This window comes from Pseudorca crassidens, chromosome 2 (genome assembly GCF_039906515.1).
Source record: "Pseudorca crassidens isolate mPseCra1 chromosome 2, mPseCra1.hap1, whole genome shotgun sequence".
Taxonomy (NCBI): domain Eukaryota; kingdom Metazoa; phylum Chordata; class Mammalia; order Artiodactyla; family Delphinidae; genus Pseudorca; species Pseudorca crassidens.
The window spans coordinates 181,645,311-181,664,957 of record NC_090297.1 but is presented as its reverse complement, the minus strand read 5'-3'; the positions used below and the strand labels follow the sequence as shown (position 1 = coordinate 181,664,957).

At 38.4% G+C, this 19,647-nt stretch overlaps 1 protein-coding gene across 7 annotated transcripts in view; it reads right to left on the bottom strand.

Moving 5' to 3' along the window:
- Positions 1–19,647, bottom strand: part of NEK7 (NIMA related kinase 7) — a 150,571-nt gene that overhangs the window by 28,119 nt on the left and 102,805 nt on the right. For all 7 annotated transcript variants that reach the window (XM_067729831.1, XM_067729835.1, XM_067729830.1 and 4 more), the window contains 4 exons: positions 19,161–19,269; positions 18,187–18,294; positions 4,564–4,658; positions 359–472 (listed from right to left, as the gene is read on the bottom strand). In XM_067729831.1, the coding sequence (XP_067585932.1) occupies positions 359–472; positions 4,564–4,658; positions 18,187–18,294; positions 19,161–19,269 (426 nt within the window). The remainder of the gene's footprint in view (positions 1–358; positions 473–4,563; positions 4,659–18,186; positions 18,295–19,160; positions 19,270–19,647) is intronic.

Genomic DNA, 19,647 nt, shown 5'->3' with positions numbered 1-19,647 from the left:
CATGAGGAGGGACCCTGTTAAGAGGGGCCACTGGACATGCTGGTCGCCCAGAGCCTGGCTTCGGCATTAATTCTGCCCTCTGCCGTGTTTAGGAGGCTGCAGTCAGCCGCTGTTCCCATCCCACGTAGGAAGTGGCCAGTGTCACACCACGTGCTGTGCTGTGTTCCTTTCCACGTGATGAACTAACTGTGGTCACCTCTCTAACAGCCAAGCCTCCGAGAGAAGGAAAACGGAATGAAGGTGCTCTTTCTGCCACCTGTACTTGTCATTTGTATCAATGGATAAAAGAAGATTCTATAATAAAATGCAAACATCAGCAAAATGAACAACATGAACGCATGACTGAAAAATGACTTACCTCCTCTGAATAGTGATCTGAAGGAAGAGGTGGGTAGTCACACTGCTCTATCTTCTTACACAGCGAGTACAAGTTCATTTTGTCGCCATAGAAAGGACTCTGTAACGCAGCCATCTGTAAAATGCTCCCAATGAAACTGATATAGTTACATGGTAACTTTAAGGGAGATTTCATCAAGTATATTACACTGCGGGGGGTGGGGGGGTAATTACAAATACTTTAAATAAAGTTCTGTAGGCATTTTGTGTTTCATGAATATCCTTTTCAGAGAATTACTGAGTAAGTCCTAAAAAGTCTTACTTCAATTTTTGGTTATTATTTTCAACATTTAAACTTCCCTAAAAGGGAGAAATGGTTAGCATATAATTATTTAAACATATACACACGCACACATACGCAGTATAAAACAGTATTAGAAGAATAAGAAAATAACTTAAGACTCTTTGTAAATACAATGCTACAGGAACGACTAGTATATCTCATGACTAGACAGACATCACTGGTATATATCAACCATGTAATGGTCACAATACAACAAAAATGAAACTGAAGTTAAAACTGAATTATAATCTAGCAATGCTTGGGGAACAGAACACATAGCATTTTATTTCACACGACAGTTTCTGTAGGAAAAGGTTATTTTGAGATAAAAAATGTCTTCTCAGTCTGAATGTTATAACTGATCCTCAACTAGTTCACAATGAATTAGAACTGCTTTTCTTTTTTGATGATGTCTCGAAAACACGAAATGTGCTCAAAAGCCCTAGGAGTCTAGCCGCTACTTCAAGGCATCCAAATGAGATTTTTATGTAGGAAAAAAAAACGACTCTAAGAATGAATGCCTTTTAAAAAGACATTATTGAATTTAACTTTAAGACCAGGTTCTAACTTGACCTGATTTCAGGTGTGAGCAAGGACTGCGGTTAGCAGGGTTACAAACTAAAAATTCAATTGAAAATGTTCGCCTCCTGAATCTTTGAACTGCAGGCGCGAGACTACAACACGGAGTACGACGCTGCCCCCAAGTCAGTCACCCTTTTCTACATGTGCTAATAAGTTTGATTTTGGAAGGACAATGTGTACATTCCCCAGACAGGCTGGGCGTGCGTGCAACACGCTGGGCCGAGCAGTGCTCCTTGGTGGGGTGGGCGTCGGCGGGGACACATGAGCTGCGAATGGCTCTCATCTGTCTGGGCCGCTGCAGGCAGAGCTTAACTCCTTCCCGGCCTGGACCGCGGGGCTGGGGGGGAAGCAGAGCTCAGAGCCGCCCGGCAGCCCTTTCCTAGATCTCCTGCAAAACCGCCTTAGGAACAGGTGTTCCCCACGAAGAGAAGAAACCCCCAAACAAGGTGCATGTCCCTAAACATACAAATTTCCACTCCATTTGAGAGGAAATTTCTAGAAGAGGGGCTACAATAATAATAACATGTTTTGTTGAAATGCAAGGACACTTTATGATAAAACACAATCTTTAAAATGCCCCCCTTGAAAAATAGACTGTGTATAAACTACTGTCTCTCCGTGTTTGCAAAAACCCTAAGTAAACGTCCGTATATTCATTATCATGTGCCAGGAGTTCATTACAGTACTTTTGTCTCAATACTGCAGTGTTAAAAAAAAAAAAATCTGAATGTCCCCTAAGGAGTTAAACAGGAATAGTATATTTTCATGCATCTCCTGCTTTGACAGATGAAAAATGTCAACTGTCCTGTTTTTATTTTCAAGCTTTTGCACTATTCATCTGGTTCATTAGTGCATCTCGATGCTGCCCCTGACAGCTGCTCGCCCTCTCCTCCCAGCAGCTGAATTTTTCAGGCTAATTTGATCCTCCACACTGAGACGATCGCTAGAATGATTGACTTGCTCCCTGACCTCCAGGGTCCGACTTCCCTGATTAGTATTCTGGGGGTGTTGGAGGGACGAAAGCCCACTGTCTGTCTTTGGGGCTGGTGGCAGCTCTCTTTTTTTTTTGAACTGTAAGCCACCAACCTACAACCCTGGAAGGATGCAATTGCTGCACTGAACAATAAAGGAAATGTGTAAAACCTACTTTTCCATGTAAAGGTCCGTGTAGCAAAAGCACAGCATCTTGATTTTAATTAGTAAAGTCTACTTTGTTGCATATCAATTAAAACTGTACTGCTAGTTTTTTTTTTTGAGGTTTCAGGAATATCTGAAAGTCTAATTTTCTGAGTTTAAAATACGTTTTCAAAAAAGCCTTCCCACTCCTTCGTTGTGAATGGTAAATTCTTAGTGGAATACAATATAAAATATCGATGTGACGCTATGGCCAATTTTTTAAAGCTAAACTACTGGGCATTTTTATTGGCATTCTATTAATACAGAACCAGAAAGATATACAGCATCAAGGTAAATTAAATCCTTAGAAAAATTCTAGTTCTTCCCAATCACCTGCACAGAGCAACTAAGGAAATGTGCTGAGCTGAAAACTAATGTTACCATGTTAAATACTGTAACTCAGAACCATCCACAACACATAACACACATGAATGGAGGAGTGTCCAAAGAAATAATTTTTATTTTGGTGTTCAAGTATACATAAAAATGGGACACTGCCTCTCAAAGGCAAATCCAGAATGTGAAGAATTATTTCAGTTTTGACATGGGAGTCTGCTGGTCCTACAATAATTAGCAAACTTCCCAAAAAATGCTTATTACCTCAACTGAACTTTTTCTTTTTCATTGCTAAATTTAATTTCTTTAGTGGAAACCAATTTGCTGTTTACTTTTAGGTGTATAAAGGGAAAATGTTGCTTTGATAATATTATTAGACTACGGCCTGAAGGAATCTAAGGTCACCTAAACAGGTATAAAATATTTTAAAATGTACAAAGTGCCTTTTAAACTTTACAATAACTTAATATAATCAAATCAGTGCAACACTGTTCCAACCTATTAACATAATATAATATAGTAAGCATAAATCTCTTTTAATCTCATGTGAATACATACAAACATGTATTTTGTTCCATCACTAATTCATAACTTTTCTTAATAAAAATTATCCTAAGGATGTTCTTTAAGAACATTTTTAAAATCTCTTTCTTTTTAAGTGGTCATTAGTTTATTTAGTAGGAAGAACAATCTCAGGTTCCTTAAATTAAGGAAATTTGAACCTGCAATCTGTAAAATAATAATTAAAGATTATGATACACATTTTAAAAAACCTTCTGCTGCTCTACTTCCAAGTAAAGGTGGAACAATTAAAATAGATGATCTCATCATATATTTCATTTAAGTCAGGAAGACAAGAGACATAAAATAAAGAGTAAGAAATACACTGGTTTCTACCTATCCAGTTCAGATTTCCTTTGTATACCTTAAAATATGAAAATGATTCAATGTATTATTTTCCTTCATTTTATTTTATTAAAAGAGTTACCAAGATGTAGGTTAAGTTTTAGTTAACAGCTTTGACTGAAAGCCTACATTCCTAGGAAAATTACCATTCAATTAAAGAAGTAAATTACAGAAGTCCCTAGCATGAGTGTTCTCTGATACCATTACTATATAACATGAATATAAAATGTGCTCATAGCATGCTTTCTTCTCTTCACTCAAACTGTCACACTGCAATACTTGCTAGAGGATCTATCTACATGATTCCATCTTCCTTTGATAAATTATCACCAGTAGAACAGGTGAGAGAGAGTATTTCACTGAGCTTTACCAATATAAACCGTTACTCACGGAAACTAAGTGATAACCTAGAAGAATTATCTGTCTACAAACTATCCTTAAAGCTGAATTAATCTACATAAAAGTGAAAAAAAATGTGACAAAGCTATTTACTATGCTTTCATATTTTACATCCATTCTATTATATCCATCCTGTTATGCATGGGCAACAGTTTTTTTTTTTTAGTAGATCTTCAAATGTGTATTTTTATAAGTAAGATTATATAGCAACATTATATTAACATAAAAAACATTTAAGAAATAAAACTCCCATCAAAAGGAAACAATTTAAAATTATATTAGAGGAAGTAAATGTGTAGAAATGTACAGTTACTAAATTTCATTATACGAACAGTTACTAAGTCAATGAATTAACTTCCTCATAATTAAAAAGCTAATTCTTAAACATCACCCAGAAAAAAATAACTATATACTATTAGGATAGGGGAAGTATATTCCAGTAAGTAAAACCTCTTCAATATATGGAATTTATCACCATTACCTACCTCATACAGTAGACAGCCAAGGGACCAGATGTCAGATTTGAAGTTGTACCCATTTTCATGTATTCTCTCTGGAGACATGTAATAAGGTGTACCCACTGCAGAAAGAAACCAAATAAAACAAGAGAAGGAAAAGAATGAAGATGCCGCTGGGCTAAGAAATTACATCCAAAATTCCAGATTTAAAATGTCATCAAAATAATTCATTAGGATCAGAAGATTGCGCTGGGGAATACTCAAAACTTTTAAACTTCCTCTTTCCTCCCTGATCCTTGAACAGCATGTTTACAACTATCCCACTTTAAAAAGGGTGTGGTGGGTTACACTTTATTTCCTTTTGATCAATTCAGGGAGAATCTAGGGAGCATAACTAAAGAAAAAGAAAGGAATTCTAACACGAAAATCTACTAAGTGACTCACATTGATTTCATTTCTTGATTTTTTTAAACATGGCTTGTATATCCCAAATAATTAAACATGATGATATAATAATTTTAAAATAAACAGCAATACATAACTGAGTAGAGTACGTATAAATAAATCATACTTATTAACTTTTACAGAAACATCCCTTAGAACATTGTTGTGACTCTTAAAATTACAAATGATATAATCATTAACCTTCAGTACCTTACTCCCACTTTAGAAAGAATAAAACAGACTTTTGTACATCAAAGGGTTATATAATAACATATGTGAAAGGTCACTGACATCTCTGAAAAAATGTCCGAGACTATTGCTACTGAGAACTTTATAGAGACAAGATACTCCGGATAATTTGGGGGTTTGCTTGTTTCGATGTGTGAGTACATTTTTTGTTTTTTTATGACCATTTTAGAAAATGTGAACATAATATAAGGAATGCTAATATAATACATTTAATTTAAAATGTATTAAATATCTTAAAATAAGTAAGACATATACATTATATTTTGAAGGGTAAAAAACACTGAAGTGACCTTGGAAGTGAATATCTTAAGTCTCAAACTTAGATGACTATTATTTCACCATCTGCCTAAAGCTTTTTGCCAAATAGAAAATCAAAGTTTGAGAACAATATTTAGAAATTTTACTTGCTTGAGGCAACAGCTACCAAAACTATGCTGCTGCTCACAGAGAAAAGCACATTCCCTTCTTCTACTAATTTTTAAGTACTCCCTAGGAGTTAGTAAATCCAATGAGAGTGTAACTCAGAATGCTGAACAGTGGTGTTTCGTCAGAGGCAACAAGAAGAGGCACATCAACAGTCAAAGCATCATCCTCAAAGGCATCATCCTCTTCTTCCAAAAGAATGAAGTTATAACCTAACGGTTGTGTGGAAACTATGCTGGGCTAAAAGCTGAAAACATCATGAACCAGCTATTCACAAGAAATCCGATCTATACTGGAATCCATTTTTCCTAGTAATGGATGGTCCTAGTCAGAATGGATGAAAGGGAGGTACTTACAGAAGTGAAGAAGTGAAAAAAGGAGTATGCAAACAGGAGGATAAAAGAAATTTAAAGTATGAAGTATTCGGACATGATATTTGAGGCAAACTTTAAGAAAGAAATGATTTAATTGCAGCATTTCCTCTGAAGACAAACAAGTAAGTTTGCCAAATTCTCTCAGGGTGAGAAAAGCCAAGAAACTTTTAGAAATGGCTAGGTTTAAAGAATTTGCATTATTATTGAGTCAGATAAACACAAGCTCTGCAGCTTTGGGCGCTGTGGCCCCTTCCACTTGTAGTTTTCACAAGAGACACCAACTGTGGGCATACTGAACGCTCTCCATTCAAGGGGGGAGGGGTACAGCTGGAATAATAAATGGCTCTGTACAGGCTCCCGGACGTGAAGCCAGTGACTTGCAGTGAGGGATGTGCAGAGAGAGGCTTCACGGAATCCACAGGGGGCGACTGAAAACAGTGAGGCTTGAAGGTTCAGAGTTTACCAAAAGCAAAGGTAATTTTAACCAGTAGCTCTGGGAAACCTGCTGATACATTAGGGGTTTGATGTGAGTGTGAAAGATTGATGAGAGGGAAAAAGAAGAACAAATGCTTGCATTTTACAGAGATTAGCCCCAGCATCACACCTTAACTGCCACACAGACCCAACACACGGCCGGCCTGAGAGCCAAGGAGGCAGAGAAGCGGGATGATTAGGAATCCCACTAAACTAAACCTAAAACCTGAAAAACTGCAAGGTACAGAAGAGCCTCTTAGGGCGCTGCTGGAGGTCATTACCAACAGTTACACACAGAGTTAACGCTGTGGCTTTAAACCCAGACGAAGGTTCTCCTTCATATTACCAGCAACCAGCGTCTTTATACTAAATACGCATGTTTGGGTATTTCAATTATGTGTATCTTGAGTATATAATAAAATGGAAATCTGAGTATGCTACTCACCTCTCTGACCGACACATCATGTCCAAAAGCGTCATTAAGTGGGAAAGGAGAAAGTCTGCCTCCTGCACTATGATTACTGATGGGACAGACTCATCACTAAGCGCTGAGCCCGGGTGCGAGAGGCAGGTCTTGCCCCCCACCCCATGTCTCCCTGACCTGCCCCCGCAGGGCGCCTCCGTCCTGGACGCCGACACTGAGCACAGGCTGGGCCCCTGCCCATCCTCGCCCGTCTCTACTGGGCACAGAGCCGCAAAGTTTAAGTGCCCAGGAAAATGCGAAATGCGTTTAAATGCAGTGAGACGTTCTCCACATTTCAAACTTAATGAATACATGATTATTTCCTAAAAACCTTTTTTTCTAAAATTCATGACAGCTGTGTGTATTAGTGCTGTTGCTTCAAGAATGTGGTGACTTCTTAACGACTGTACAAGACAAGGGGGCGGTGCAGAGTGACATGATTAGACACTAAAACGACCACGCAAAGTACCATGCGTTGAGGAGCCTCAGATGGCAGGACGCATGATTCCACTAGTCTTTCCAGAATGCGTGGCTGGAGGTAAAACGGGAATATATTTCACTGCAGCAGATACTTAATGTCATTTTAACCTCCTGACAGGAGTAAAAGTGAGTAAGAAACGGATGATAACATTATAAAACACAGAAAGTCTGATACTAGAGGAAAATTGTTAACAACTGAAAATGCTATCTGACCCTTCTTTATAATAAGACAGTCATTCAAATATTAAAAAAAAATCCATTACGTTAATTGACTTATTCTAGCTATATGAGAAAAGTTTTAAATGGGAAGTACTCTATTAACAATAAATACATCCTAAAATGTATCCTTAACAAAATGAAGACTGATTTTCGCAAGTTCTACAATATGTTTAAGAAAGCCAAAAACTTCTCTTAACATGCTATTATAGAATAAACTAATAACTTTCAATTCATCAGAGTAAGTTACATACAGAATTTTTTCAATAGTTTATAAACATTTAGCAATTTCTGCAAAGACTTGAATGAGAAAAAAATAATAGAACCACTGAAGCATCTTTTTATGTGGTTAGATTTGGGTTGCTATTTTTTTGTTTTGTTTTAAGTAAGGGAGGAAAGGAAAAATCAGTCAAAGGTCAGGAAATCTGTTTCACATGTTACCTTTGCCACCAACTAACTAGGACCACTTAACTTCTCTTTTTATTACTTTCCTCATCTGTAAGGTGCAGTGATGAAGAAGATGAGATCGTTTCTGAGATCTCTTTGCTCTCAAATTCTCCAGCACTCATAAAAACCCTGCAAACACCCATACAGAAAGTGAAGTGGAAAAAAGTAATATATTCCTGTTTTAAACTATTACCTAGGACAGCTGACTGAAATGTTTTATGTCAGAGGGTAGAAACAAGCAAATTCAGTTTAGAAATGTTGCTTCTTTCTCTCAGAACAAACTGCAGAAAAGAAAGCTTTGAACATTCCTTGTTGGGAGAACTGAAAGGACACAATTCATCTTAAACCTCAATTTGATTTAAACACACACACACACACACACACACGAACACACACAACTTCAGGGAATAGGAATTAATTTTCGTTTTTTCCTTCTTACTCTTAAGCCAGCCCAGAAATTATGTTGGCAGACGCCATGGAGGCCAAATTTACTTAATTGTAAGGAGTATTATCTGAGGTCAGTACAGAATGGCTGAGTGGTAGATCAATATTTCTTCTACAAAAGACATTTGTTAAATAAATTTTTCATCTTTCAAGTGTAACTGATAACATTTAAAAACCCAGAAAATTTTCTAGTTACTGTTTCTCTGCTCCAGGCACTGTGTTAAATGGATCACATGTGTTACCTTGCTGAGCTTTTTAACAGTTTATCAGGGCCCACACTGTTCTAGGTGCTGGGGAGACAGAAGTAAACAGGCTGAATCCTTGTCTTCATGGGGCTCACTGGCTAGTGAAATGGGGGCTATTATGAGGTAGTTTATGAATTATTTTATTTTTGGCCACATTGGGTCTCCGTTGCTGCGCACGGGCTTTCTCTAGTTGCGGTGTGCGGGGGCTACTCTTCGCTGCGGTGCACGGGCTTCTCATTGTGGTGGCTTCTCTTGTTGCGGAGCACAGGCTCTAGGCACGCGGGCTTCAGTAGTTGTGGCACGAGGGCTCAGCAGTTGTGGCTCGTGGGCTCTAGAGTGCAGGCTTGGTAGTTGCGGCGCACGGGCTTAGCTGCTCCGCGGCATGTGGGATCTTCCCGGACCAGGGCTCGAACCCGTGTCCCCTGCATTGGCAGGTGTATTCTTAACCACTGCACCATCAGAGGAGTCCCCAAGAGGTAGTTTAATGAGATGTTACTACTATTATTCTTGTTGTAGAGAAGACGCAAAAGGAAGTCAGGTAATTTGCCAAAGATCACGAAGCTAGTAAGGTGTGGATGTAGAATTCAAGCCAGGTCATTCTGTCCCTTGCATTTAAACAGTTATTTCATTAAAATTGACGACTGGGAAATAAGACTGGGAAAAAAAAGTCTGTATCTTTCCAAATTAAGCAGCAGAGAACTCTTCTACAAGTCTCAGCATGTACACACCAAAGGCCAGGAGTGAGGGTCAGGGTTCAGTGCTTCTCTGCAGCTACTCTTTTTCAAATAGATACTTTTTATAGTAGCTGAGAGGTTAAACATGCACAGTTTACAATTAGATAACAGCTTCTTCCCAGCCTGATTATTTAAGTCAAGAAAGGACTGCAAGTTAAAAATAAATCCGTGAAAGTAGTCTTTAATACTGACCAGGCATATGCTGCCTTTAAGCCTCCAAACCACGCTGAACTATGATGGGGTACACGCCAAGGAAAGACCCACAGAGAGGTGCTAGGGAAGGTGTGGGAAGGACAAGCACGTGACCACAGGTGGCACTTGGCACCAAAAATGAAACTGCTTTAAAGCCTGGTTCAAGAACACTAATTTTCCGAGTTGTAATCAGAGGATATATCACACTTGGAAATAGTGTGGGGAGCATGAATTGTACACTCAAGAGACCCCAGTGTGAAAATTCTGATGCTGGTGGAAGGACGGCCATGCGTTTACTCAGCTGGCAACATTACAAAATCAGAGAACCATTGTCTCATTTTGAAAGGGAAAGAGGAGTTCAAGCAACCCTGTAACGCAAACAACAACGACAACCACAACACAATTTCCCCCCAAGAGGTTTCAAGTATTTGTCCAGCACAAGGACCAGTATCAGAGCCCCCTAGCCAGCTCTTTGTAAAAATCTATTCCATCCTCAGGAGGTACAACAAGCATATATAATAACTAAATCACACACATACATGCAAAAAGGAAACTATCTTTGCTCTTCCGGGAGACATTAAGAAAGCAAGTAAAATGCCATATTAGAACATGATTAAGCCGTTTTTTTTTTTTCTCCTTTTCACTAGAGCAAGCCGTCAGACAGGAAACACTTCATTGTAAATAATAAATGCAACTTTGATGCAAGTAGATTTGCTTGAATAGCAGATAACTACCCTTAATTACTTACATATACCTTTGGAGTACATAATGTGGTTATATCTTATGGCAGTTTAATTTTTCTAATTAAGTTTTGTTAAAATTGCTTTCTATTTCTGTCCATGAGGAGGCAAGGCACTCAAAAGCAAGACTGGCACAAAGGAGAGACGACCCTTGAGGATTAAACAAGCTTTTGTAAATAATTAAAAAAAAAAAAAGAACTGTTAATAAACTAATAGTAATGATAGAAAAGGACTTGCCTGCAAAACTTACATGAATGCAAGTGTGGTATTTTCTCCCTTGAAAAGTAAACACATATCACTGATGAAAGTCTATAATTAAAAATGGGAAATTTTAACGTTAAGACATCTGTCTAAAAAAGAAAGTGCTTAATTTCAGTACTGTGAACTTCCATTAAAACCTCTGACTTTTAAACCACGTCACCTTACCGGGCTTTAGAGGAGGACACCAAAGACTCTCCAGCCGTCAGGCCGACTAATCCGGGGAGGCGGGCAGCACTTTGGCACCTGGTGTTACGCCGCGAACGTCACATCACACGGCAAAGGGATCTGAAGCTAGGGAGACTACCCTGGCCTGTCCGTGACATTTGCAAGGGCAGGGGCAGGGGAGATTCCAAGTGTGAGAGGGTCTCCACCTGCCACTGCGGGACTTGAAGATGGAGGAAGGAGGAGAAGCCAATGAGGGCAGCTTCAGAAGGTGAGGCAGCCTCGGGAGGACACAGGAAGGAAAAAGGGGCCTGGGTCTGGCAACACCGAAGACCTGGATTCTGCCAACAACCCGGATAAGTCACCCCTCGAAGCTCCAGAAAAAAATGCCATTCTGCAGGCACCCTGATGTTAGCCGGGTGAGAGCCATGTTGGAATTCTGACCTACAGAACTGCAAAAATAATAAATCTGTTGGTTTAAGCCACTGCATTTGTGGGAATTTGTTAGGGCACCAATAGGAAAGAAACACAAATGCACTGACGATTCATTCACGCGTCACGTGGGCCAATTCCACGTGCCGAGCCAGCCACAGGCCAAGAACCCCACAGGAAATGCTTGTGGTCTAAAGCATCCTCGACCTCTACGAGTTCACTGGACAGTCTGGGGATGGGATGAGGTACATTCTTTGAGGGTATTTTTTTGGAGGGGGGGTAGAAGCCAATACATTTACCATAAGAAGAATAAAATAATAAAATGGTGATCTTTTATCATTTAAAAGAGCTCTGGTTGTTCACTAACTGATAAGGACCCTAAACCAGGTAATCACAACCACTTTAAAGATTTGAATTAGAGATGCAGAAGAGAAAGCAGTTCATGTGCTACATGGCACTCAGTCCACAGCTGGTGTTTGAAGTTGGGTGAGTAATAATTATTATTATAAATGTTTTAAATTGGCCAAAATAAGGTCCCTATCACAAGTACATCCAGGAGGGAAAATTACAGATTTATTGATCAAGAGAAAACTCACCAAGGACCAATACTCTAGCACACCTCATGAATCATTCTGGATTTAAAAATAATCTCTCTGCTCAGAATCTCCTAATTCAGAATGATGGACACTCCCTAAGGCTATCCATGGCTCCCTCTTCCGCAACCCCACCCCCACCCCGGGCACACAATCCCATCAAGAGAGCTAATTACCCTTCAGGTGCAATAGCTACAAGTATGTCACAAAAATAAACAAGGAGAGAAGGAGTGCAAACCACATAAACAAATGAATGAGGTATGTTTCCTTCATCTCATGGACAATGAAGGGGGACAGCGCTCACCTTCACTGTTTTCGGTTCTCCTCTTCCTGAACACCTGCGAGAATTATTCATCCACTCCTTTAAGATGGATGCGGCCACGAGACTTGTTGTAGCCAATAAAATACGAATGGGAATTAACGTGTTACACTCAAGTAGAAAGACTTAACTAAGAGCCAGTAAGTGATTCTCCAGGATCTCTTCGTCTCATGAAGATCACACAAGGCTGAAGCCCCCTGAAATGCCAAGTGACCACCTGGAGGGAGGGTGGCCACCGGGACCCACACGGGGGCCCACAGCTGACTCCGGGTGACCAGAGAAATAATACGCTTCAGTGCTAAGCAACTAAATGCTGTTATTGTTTCTTCCTGTGGCATAATCTAACCTATACTTACTGATATATTTAGTTAAATCCATCCTTTGATGTGTAGCCTGTCTCTAATGCATTTGATCAGTATGCACTGAGCATCTACTATGTGCAATGCCCTCTCCTACACATCTGAGATACATCAGAGAACCAAAAACATGAAGAACCCGGTCCTCATGAAGCTTCCACATGGCTGAGGCAGAAAGACAGAAAGCACTAAGCGTAATAAGTGAGTAACACAGCATAGATACAAGAAGATACAAAGTCCTACAGGAAAAACAGAAAAATGAAAATAGGATAAAGGATCAGGAACCGTAGGGATGGTGTGTGGGGGGGTCAGGTTCAGTATCAAACACAGAGAGCTCGGTAATCCCCACCCTAGCCCCACACAACATGAAGGCACAGAGGAGAAAATGTGCTTTAAAAGTGCCTGCAAATAATAAATGCTGTGCGCGTATTCACTGCTACGTTTGCTGTTGATATTTAGTAGCCGTGGACGATTCCTCTGGGTCATTATCACAGGAAATTAGGGCAGTTTGATATGGTTTGACTAACAATCATGTATTTGGATTATTTTTAAATAATCCAAGGTGACATGAGAAAAATTACACCTTGACTGCCATGTTCCTACTTCACAGGTTTTGGTGAAGTTTTAGTTTTCAGTCTAGAAGAGCCGCTTCCTTAGAAATATCAGCCCCAGTTGCTGGTAGACAAAATGGTTGTAAGAAAGACTTCCGTCCCGTTTACTTCTGAGTCTTGGGCATGCAGAACAGTCAAGTGCAGGATGGGGGCAAATTGCACTTTCACCTGCAGGCCCCTCAGCTATGTGCACAGCGGGATAAGGTAACCCCGACGGAGGGAAGTAACAAGTCAGAAAACAGTGGCAGAGTCAGGGAAAACGCCACAAGGTCCGGATACAGCAAAAACATACAGTGCCGGGTGGGAGAGGGACCGCAGACTGGGGAAGCTCGCCTCACTGGTTTCCAGGTGCAAAGCCCGTTCGCCTCCTATGCCTCAGTCTCCTGGGCTCTAGAAGGGGAACAGTTTGCATCCATGGCTCACGTCCTCCTGCGAGGACCTCAGGAAGCTGAATGGCTGCAAACTGTACAGAACAATCAGGCACATTACTCCCCACCTCCAGGAGCACAGGCAACTCTGTAAATGACTGCACTACGTCTGACCAACCGAACTGGCCAGAGAGCAGGACAGCAGAAGGTATACAAGGAGAAGGCAGAAAAATGGGAATCTGTCTTTAAGTAAATGGAACAGCATGAAAGTACTGTAAACACAGACTAATGTTTTCCCAGTTGCAGGTTATCACCCATTAATGAGTTGGGAAATCAACTTTAGTTGATTTAGCACCTGTGTCTTTGAATGAATCAGTTCAGGTATTTCAACAGAATAAATAAATTTCACATGACTTCCCTCTCCTCTTCTCCCCACACCACTGTCATGTTAACATAAGCAACTTCACGTTCATACAGCAACTTGCAGTGTTCAGAAAACATGTTTGCATTCATTTTATCATTAGGTAAGGGGTTGCTTGACATAGGATGGTTATTACCCACATTTCCATTTTTAGAAACCAGGAAATTGAACCTGGGAAAAGTGAATGAAGGGCTTGTTCAGGGTCCTACAGAAGAATGGGCAGGTAAATCCAGGTGTCCTCTGTTCTGTCTCACGTTCAGAACAAGGCAAGAGGAAAAGCACGGCGGACATCATGAGGTAGGTGGGTAGCCAAAGACGGAAGTGGGCCAGCGGACACCGACCTAGAGGACCCCAAACGTGAAGCCAAGGACTACTCACGATATTCTTTAGGCCACAGGGAACAGTCAAATATTTGGAGGAAGTAACATGATCAGATAATGTCTTTGGGGAAGGAATATTACAAACAAGGGAGGATACTTTCCTAGTCCAAACATGAAGTTGTTGTGGATTAAGGAGGACAGGACAGAAAGTGGATAGACTGGGAGACACTGTGTGTGGTGGGAGCAGAAGAAAAACTAAAGGCCTCTGAGATTTTTTTTTTTTCAATTTTGAAGAACTGAACATGGTCTGAACATCCAGCAACATCAGATTTAGTATCTGTAATTTTAACCCTGAATTTAAGGAATTATTATTATTCTATGTTGACATACTCCTTAGTGAAAAAACTGGTTGTGAAAACTGACTGGAAACGTGGCCACCTACACAACTTCATTTCCTACAGAAAATGTGAGAGAACCAGAGATTTTATTGCATGTCGATATGTTACCATGTAATTAAATGATACAAATAAGAGATAGAGGGCTTCCCTGGTGGCGCAGTGGTTGAGAGTCCGCCTGCCGATGCAGGGGACACGGGTTCGTGCCCCGGTCCGGGAAGATCCCACATGCCACGGAGCAGCTGGGCCCGTGAGCCATGGCCGCTGAGCCTGCGCGTTCGGAGCCTGTGCTCCGCAACGGGAGAGGCCACAACAGTGAGAGGCCTGCATACCGCAAAAAAAAAAAAAAAAAAAAAAAAGAGATAGAAAATGAAGAGACAACTGAAAAATTCAAGGACTAGACAATCTCTTAAGGATTGTTAAATACAAAAAAATTTGGAAGCGTGTTCCTTACTAATGATTGAATAAAAATAAGTGAAAAATCTTTGATTTTTGAAAAAAATGTATTTTGAAATAAACAAAGTATAAATCTGTTACGACAACAAGATATTTCTAAAATCTTAGGTATTTTTGCCTTTTTGAATTAAATTCCTGAAAAAAATCTCCTTTACAAAATTAAACAAAATTTGGCATCAGAACAGACTTCATTCAAAGTAATCTTATTCGGATTTTCCTTTATGAACGATATACAGGTCTCATTCATTTGTAGTTTCACTAATATTTAAACCTGCACTGTGAATAAATAAATCATGCCCTACAGATTTAATCCTCAGCAAAATCAGAAAAAAAACAACATACTGTAAAACATACAGTTTATCATATTTTCTGTGAGCAAAATAAATTTGTAGAGGTGGCCACATTTTCAAGTACTTTTTGGAAAAATAAAAGCAATCTTTTATTTTTTATTATATTATAATTTATATATTATAAATTTCCAGTGTACAATACAGTGTTTCAAGATTTTTACAGATTATACTCCATTTAAAGTTATTACAAAATAATGGCTAAATTTCCCTATGCTGCACTATATATCCTTATTGTTTATTTTAAAAGCAATCTTTTAAATTTGCTCTTAAAAATAAAAATATATGTCAGTAACACAGGAGGGCAATAATTCTTTAAAAGCAAAAATTAGGGTCAACTTGTCAACAAACATAAATCTATGTCACAATTTCTGTCCTTGTTATTTTATACATATTCTTTGTTAGCAAAGAGTTTTCCTGATCCTCCTACATAGGATTTTTATTGGGTCCAAATACCTTGGTAGGCTAGAGTTCAAACTTTAATTCTTGATGTTCAATGTACTTTGCTTAGTGAACTTCAGTTTCAAACCATCAAAATCTTTACTTCACAGACAAGATAGGCAGGAATAAAGCATGTTTTCTTATTTTAAGAATATTTTTCTCCAAATAACATGGAAAACAAAAATACTTGTGAAACAAATTATTTTTCTATTGATTCATTCATCCAACAAACCAGTCTCATTGCTACTTCCTCACTGTCTGTACTTCAGGTGTGTCTCAGAATGTTTTATAATTATGGGCATCCCCATTTATATGTGTGTGTGTCCATACACACACACACACACACACACACACACACACACTACATGACCCTAAGTGAATTGATTTAGATTAAAAACTGACGTTAGAAATTCTTAATGAATTATTAAACCTATTAAATTTTTACCCTCTATATCATATAATAACACATCACCTAAATCTAAGACATGCATACACGTTTGTAAACCCCACTGAGGACTTTTGTAAGAGGCAGTGACAGGCAAGCTAAAGAAGCCCATTTCCTAAACTGTTAAGATTTGGTTTTCACACAGTATGCTGGACCCTATACTTAGGTATACTTAGGGTCAGGCAACTACGGCATGCTCAGAGCAACAGCCTGCAAAGCAGCAATTACACAATACATATATGTGTGCAGGAGCATGGATACGTGCAGTTGTGCCTGTGTGCCTGTATGTGTGTGCATGTGTAACTGTAACCTAGCATTTCTAAGTAGATTAACAACAGAGTGCTGTTAGGGTATCCGTTCAGATGAGTAACAGTGAACACGTTATCTTCCCTAACGATCAGTGGCACTGGCTTGGAACAATCTAAAGTTTTCTTCACAGAAATCCTCTACTATTTGCATTGTCAGAGTTGGAACTTCCAAATAAAACTTTATTAAAGTGCTCTGAAAATTTATGCATTTCTTATGGAACTTCATATCAAATTTTCCTATCCTGAAAAAATTGTAATGTTCTGCAAGAATAAATGTAAAGTGAAAGAGAAAACTAAAACATTGTTACTCGGCATCAGTTGAAATTTTATTTTCTTAAAGTACTGGACAAAACTGAAACTCTGTGTAAAGGGTAAAGTATTATCTTCCCACCACTCCTTAATCTAGGACCCAATATCTTGTCATTCAGCAAATACTGATCAGGTGCCTACTTATGTGCCACACACTATCCTATATACAGAAGAATTAAATGACAGGTTCAAGGCCACACAGGACCTTTATGTCAAAAGCCATTTAAAAATGTCCAGTCAACTAATTCAGATGCTCGTTTCACAACATCATTATTTAGTGTAACTCACTTATTCCTCATCAAGCCATTTAAAATTGTTTTATTTCTCATTTAAAAACAATAATTTTATCCAAAAAATCACTTGTTTTCAATGATTTCATCTTTCACCAAAGATGGGGCATCATTAAATTAAAGCCAACTTATTTTTATCTTAATCCTTGTTTTATTTTGGTTGTTACCATTTTGACAAAGTCATATTACAAGGGGACAATATGATTTGAAGAGTCTCAGGAGAAGCTCTAACACTCCCTTTAAGTTATTCAATTTAAAAATTATTTCTTCCTAGTAATTATTGTTTCTAAACTGGACAACCTTCTTTCCATTAATATAATGTTGTAATAGCTACATTCAGTTCTATTTTAGGTACAAAGGACACTCGTATATTATCAGCTCTAGAATGAATAAATTACAAGCATCTTCTACTTTATAACTTAGGGGAATATCTTCCTCCTTAGCCACAGATCATCTCTAGGTCCCCCCTCTACAGCAATCACAACCATGTATGTTACTTTAATAAATAAACATTTACAAACAACTATAGTATTTTTAAACGGTCAGGTGAGGTCCTTTTTCAAGATATGGTTTATTCTTCATATTAATATTATTAATGTAAAAGGAAAAGGAAGGATCCATGGCAATGGTTAAAACTAGATTTGTTCATTGGCATTTTCTTTTACTAAATGCCTGCCTGAGGGTCAAACTAACAGAAGTATCCAACTGTCACATGAATGGACACATTATACCTGACAGGTTTCAGCTCAGGACCTGATGATTTTTAAAATAGTTTTATTTAGACTATAAAAGCTAGCATGTAATCTGTACATCCCTTACATTTTTAACCATATGGGCGGGGTGGGGGGAAGGGGGGTAGATAACCGAATGAAATTATACTGTGTCTCTTACCTAAAGAATGTGCAGCTGTGGTTTTGGAGCTAAAAAACCGACCAAGCCCAAGATCTCCAAGTTTGACGACCCCAGTGGCTGTAATGAACACATTAGCTGGTTTTATATCTGTGAATAAATGAAGGGATCAGGTGAAAGATGATGTCAGTTTAGGTATATTCAAGGGATTAAAAAACACTTCTCATTGTTGAATTTAAAATACATCTCAAAAATGAAAGTCAGTTTGAATTTTTAACCAATTATTTTGAGTAATTTTCATATAGCCTAATATTTCTGAGTCTCAGTCCCATGACAGACAGATAATCATCAATGCAGGATGATCACTATTCATTTTCATTTAAAATGTATTTTGTTTTCCATTTTCAAATAAACTTCTGTGACATTCAAAGCACAAAATAAATTTGTGCCCTTCTTATATCAATTTCAAATAGAATATCCCACTAAAGAGCAATTTATTGACATGTTTACACAAAATATAAAATCATAACTCTGACACAGGTAATTCTTTACTTAGATGACCTCAGAAATTTTAATTGCTTAAGTAAATTGTACTGAAATTGTTCAAACCCCCAAATCAAGGGATTAATGCCTTAGTGATGTAACCTTCATACATTCCACCCAACCATTTGACTGATAACTATAAATATATTAACAGTGAATGCTGAACATTAAAAATCTAAATAGCTGTAATGTATAGTTCATTAAAAAAAACAAAAAAAACCTCTTCCTTATGCATGTTCAACTGCTTTCCTGCATCTTTTTTTCTTTTACCAACATAATCAGTAAAAAAAAAAAAAAAAAAAAAAAGTCGAACAGAAAAATAACTAATTCTTATTTAAAAAAAAACCCAAGTAGTCTTCACTTAAAGGCTTATCATTCTAGTAAAATCAAAACTTGGAAATAAATTACCTGGGAAAGCCTGATACTGTGCATCGTTGACACCAACACTAAAAGTTACTCATGACTGAACTCACCCCGGTGCATGACTCGTCGAGAATGCATGTGCTCCAGTGCACTGCACAGCTGCACGAAGTACTTCCAAACAGTCCTTTCAGGAATTAGCCTCTTTTGTTTCTTAAAATGCTGTTTAAAAAATTTTAAATAAGATTTTAAAAACAGAAATTATCTTCAGACTAGATTCGGACTTCAGTCAGAAAAACACCTACTTTTATCTACCTATTACCAGCTAAAAACCATGATTTTCCATAGTGAAAGGATACCAAGATTTTTACTGGACACAATGGCTTAAATGTCTCCCTATTGTATCTAAGGTCAGCACAAGCCATATCATGCTACATCTTTGTGGTGTCCATCTATTTCAAAAAATTAACATCCACATAAAGTAATTTCTTATCCTAAAAGGAGGATGTCAGATTTTATTTTAAGAATAGCCGGAATAAAAGAGTCTAGAGACATGAGGTGATTATGTTCATTACAAGATAGTCCTTCTCTTGACAGAAG